A 3,414-nucleotide genomic window follows, 5' to 3' on the forward strand; every position below is an offset into this window, starting at 1 on the left:
GGATGGTGATGGGGTTAGGAAACCTCATGCTCCAGCTACCCATTATTAACGTGTATACCACGTAGTGTGGGGCAGGGGGGCGCCATCCACCAAGCCTTGGACCGCTCCGCCAAACACCATGGGTTGACCCATCCGCTATTCGCTCGCAAGGTCCCAACCTACCAGCTCCAGCTCCTATAAAGCCTCACGATCTCACACCTTGCGTTCAACCACTGCTCTCCTCTGCCACCATTCAAAGCTCTTCCTCTTCTATTATTTCTCTCCTCTTCGAGCCAAATTTTCGTTGAAGAAACCATGTCGACGACCGTGGAGGAGATCCGTAAGGCTCAGAGGGCCGAAGGACCGGCGACGGTGCTCGCTATCGGCACCGCCACCCCTGCTAATGTCGTGTGCCAGGCCGACTACCCCGATTACTATTTTCGAATCACCAACAGCGAGCATCTTGCCGACCTCAAGGAGAAATTTAAGAGAATGTGTAAGTCTATAGCTATATGCATGTCTATTTATGTTCAATAAGCTTGCATGGGGTGGAGGAAAAGTGATAACGAGAGTGCACATCAAGTTCGATTTGACTATTGAGTGAGAGTCCATCCATTCAAGAAGTGGGTTTTAGGTGATATAAATAAAGATTAATGAGCTAAGACGCAGCATGTAGTGCCAAACTGGGTGAGGAATGAGCTGAGCTCTTCCACAGCGAGAATGACCTTGGGCTTTTAGATTTACCAGCTTCTGAAAAAAGTTACACTTCAGATAATTGGAATTTGCAGTCATGAAAGGTAATTTTATAATGGCTCCCTAATAAATGGATAAAGGATTGTTTTGCAGGAGTCATGGTGTGTAATGCTAAACAGGCAAGGAAGAAAATGTCAACTTTTTCTGACCTACCATATTATGATAGGCTTCTAAATTAGAACATTAATTCATATAATTGTTATCATAACTGCAGCAATACTCTTTTAGTAGTGCATGCTCTTCATGCTCTTCCTTTTAATGGAATTTTTTTTTTTTAATGAGAGAAAACTGAATATCATCAAAAAAAAAAAATAGAGAAATTTTGCATCTCTTAACTATAGTTAGATTAAAATCCATGAACTAGTGCAATATATAATTACTGAAACTGCAACAACCGATTTATGGCAGGTGACAAGTCAATGATCCACAAGCGCTACATGCATCTCACGGAGGAGATCCTGAAGGAGAATCCCAACATGTGTGCATACATGGCTCCATCATTGGATGCCCGACAGGACCTGGTGGTCGTCGAGGTCCCAAAGCTCGGCAAGGAGGCAGCCACCAAGGCCATCAAGGAGTGGGGCCAACCCAAGTCCCGGATCACCCACCTCATCTTCTGCACCACCAGTGGCGTTGACATGCCCGGGGCCGACTACCAGCTTACCAAGCTGCTCGGCCTTCGCCCCTCCGTCAACCGCTTCATGATGTACCAACAGGGTTGCTTCGCCGGTGGCACTGTGCTCCGCCTTGCAAAGGACCTTGCCGAGAACAACCGCGGTGCTCGTGTTCTTGTTGTTTGCTCTGAGATCACTGCTGTCACCTTTCGAGGCCCTTCCGAGTCCCATCTTGATAGCCTTGTTGGTCAGGCGCTCTTCGGTGATGGTGCTGCAGCCCTGATCATTGGCGCCGACCCTGATTTAGCCATCGAACGACCGCTCTTCCAACTCATCTCAGCTAGCCAAACCATCCTCCCTGACTCTGAAGGAGCCATCGATGGCCACTTGAGAGAAGTGGGGCTTACCTTCCACCTACTGAAGGATGTGCCTGGGCTGATATCAAAGAACATCGAGAAGAGTTTGGTTCAGGCTCTACGGCCAATTGGGATCGATGACTGGAACTCTGTTTTCTGGGTGGCACACCCGGGAGGACCGGCAATACTAGACCAGGTGGAGGAGAAGGTGGGGCTCAAGAAAGAGAAGATGAGGGCAACAAGGGAGGTGCTGAAGGAATATGGAAACATGTCGAGTGCTTGTGTGCTGTTTATACTCGACGAGATGAGGAGGAGGTCGGCAGAGGAAGGGTTGGCGACGACCGGCGAGGGGTTGGAGTGGGGAGTACTCTTTGGGTTCGGGCCGGGGCTCACGGTCGAGACTGTGGTGCTGCACAGCATGCCCATTGCTTCCTGCTGATCTCTTTAAGTGCTACCTATGCCTCAACGGATGGCTCACCCTCAACTAGGTCCCTGGTGCACTTCTGAAAGGTGCATTAGATGATTCCTTTGTTTCATTTTAAATTTGGTATTTTAGTATTATGTTCTGGTGGGATAAGGAGTGTTGAGCTCTAATTGTTTTATGTAGTACAAAATTTGATAAGATTTGTTAAAGCCAAGTGGTATTCTCTTACTAATCTTTCTGTATTGTTTTTCTCTCTATATTTACTAGCTAGTTTTTGCTCATGCATAATGGTTGTTTTTTTAGCCTTCCTTTTCTGCACATCTCTCTCTCTCTCTCTCTCTCTCTCTCTCTCTCTATATATATATATATATATATATATATATATATATATATATATGTATATCCTTGCGAATTGGCAATGTTTTCTTACAAGGCAAGACACGAAGCCATCGGTCAAAATTCTGCTGGACACAGGCTAGCTAGTAATCATTGTCTGCTGATCCTGAAATGCGTCAAAATTAACAGATGCTATTATTGACTAAGAAAACTGACAGATTCTGTTTCATTTGATTAGTCAAAACAAGAGAAGGTTATTTTCTTTTTTTGATAGAAAACAAGAGAAGGTTTTGGAGCTTCGAAATAAACATGCTTCGGCTATGTTTGACTTTAGTGTACCAGTCACATCTATATCATGCGATACTTCAACGCATCTTTCATGTCAAATTTTGAATGTTTTATGCAGGGCCAATCTCAATAAATGGCTCTAACCATAAATCTCTACTAGGGTCTGTGGTATATTGCTACATGGTGCAGGGATAATGTCACGCTCCTGATCCGAGATCGTGAGCTGAAAGTCATGACAACCGTCGATACTCATAAGAAACTCTTCCCATAAGCATGCAAGGCATCTTATCACGATATCAATGCTTCACAGTGGAATAATTAGTCAATAATTTAAATCGAAAAGATAACAATCCAAATTTCAACTTTAATATCTCAATAAATACAACATTGTTCAATAGGCCTTACATCAAATTCAATAAAATTTTCAACCTAAAAAGTATGGAGACTCTACTTCTAATCACTCTTTCGTTCATATTTTGTATCTTCTTAATTTCTCAATATATACAAAAAAGTAAAAATAAGAGATAATGAGCTAGACAGCCTAGTAAGCAATGATCACTCTCAGTAATTTTTATCAAACAAAATAGTAAATAATCATTTATAAAAAATAAGCATATCGAGTTCATCAATTCGAAATCAATTTCAATTATACAATATAATTTAT

At 43.0% G+C, this 3,414-nt stretch overlaps 1 protein-coding gene across 1 annotated transcript; it reads left to right on the top strand.

The window, feature by feature from the left end:
* The first annotated feature begins 213 nt into the window (after nucleotides 1–213).
* LOC105034618 (chalcone synthase 3) lies at nucleotides 214–2,358 on the top strand. The gene is made up of 2 exons (XM_010909833.3): nucleotides 214–475; nucleotides 1,141–2,358. The coding sequence occupies exons 1-2, from the start codon at nucleotides 295–297 to the stop codon at nucleotides 2,139–2,141; spliced, it is 1,182 nt and encodes a 393-aa protein (XP_010908135.2). The 5' UTR covers nucleotides 214–294; the 3' UTR covers nucleotides 2,142–2,358.
* The last annotated feature ends 1,056 nt before the right edge of the window (nucleotides 2,359–3,414 follow it).

Source organism: Elaeis guineensis, chromosome 8 (genome assembly GCF_000442705.2).
Source record: "Elaeis guineensis isolate ETL-2024a chromosome 8, EG11, whole genome shotgun sequence".
Taxonomy (NCBI): Eukaryota; Viridiplantae; Streptophyta; class Magnoliopsida; order Arecales; family Arecaceae; genus Elaeis; species Elaeis guineensis.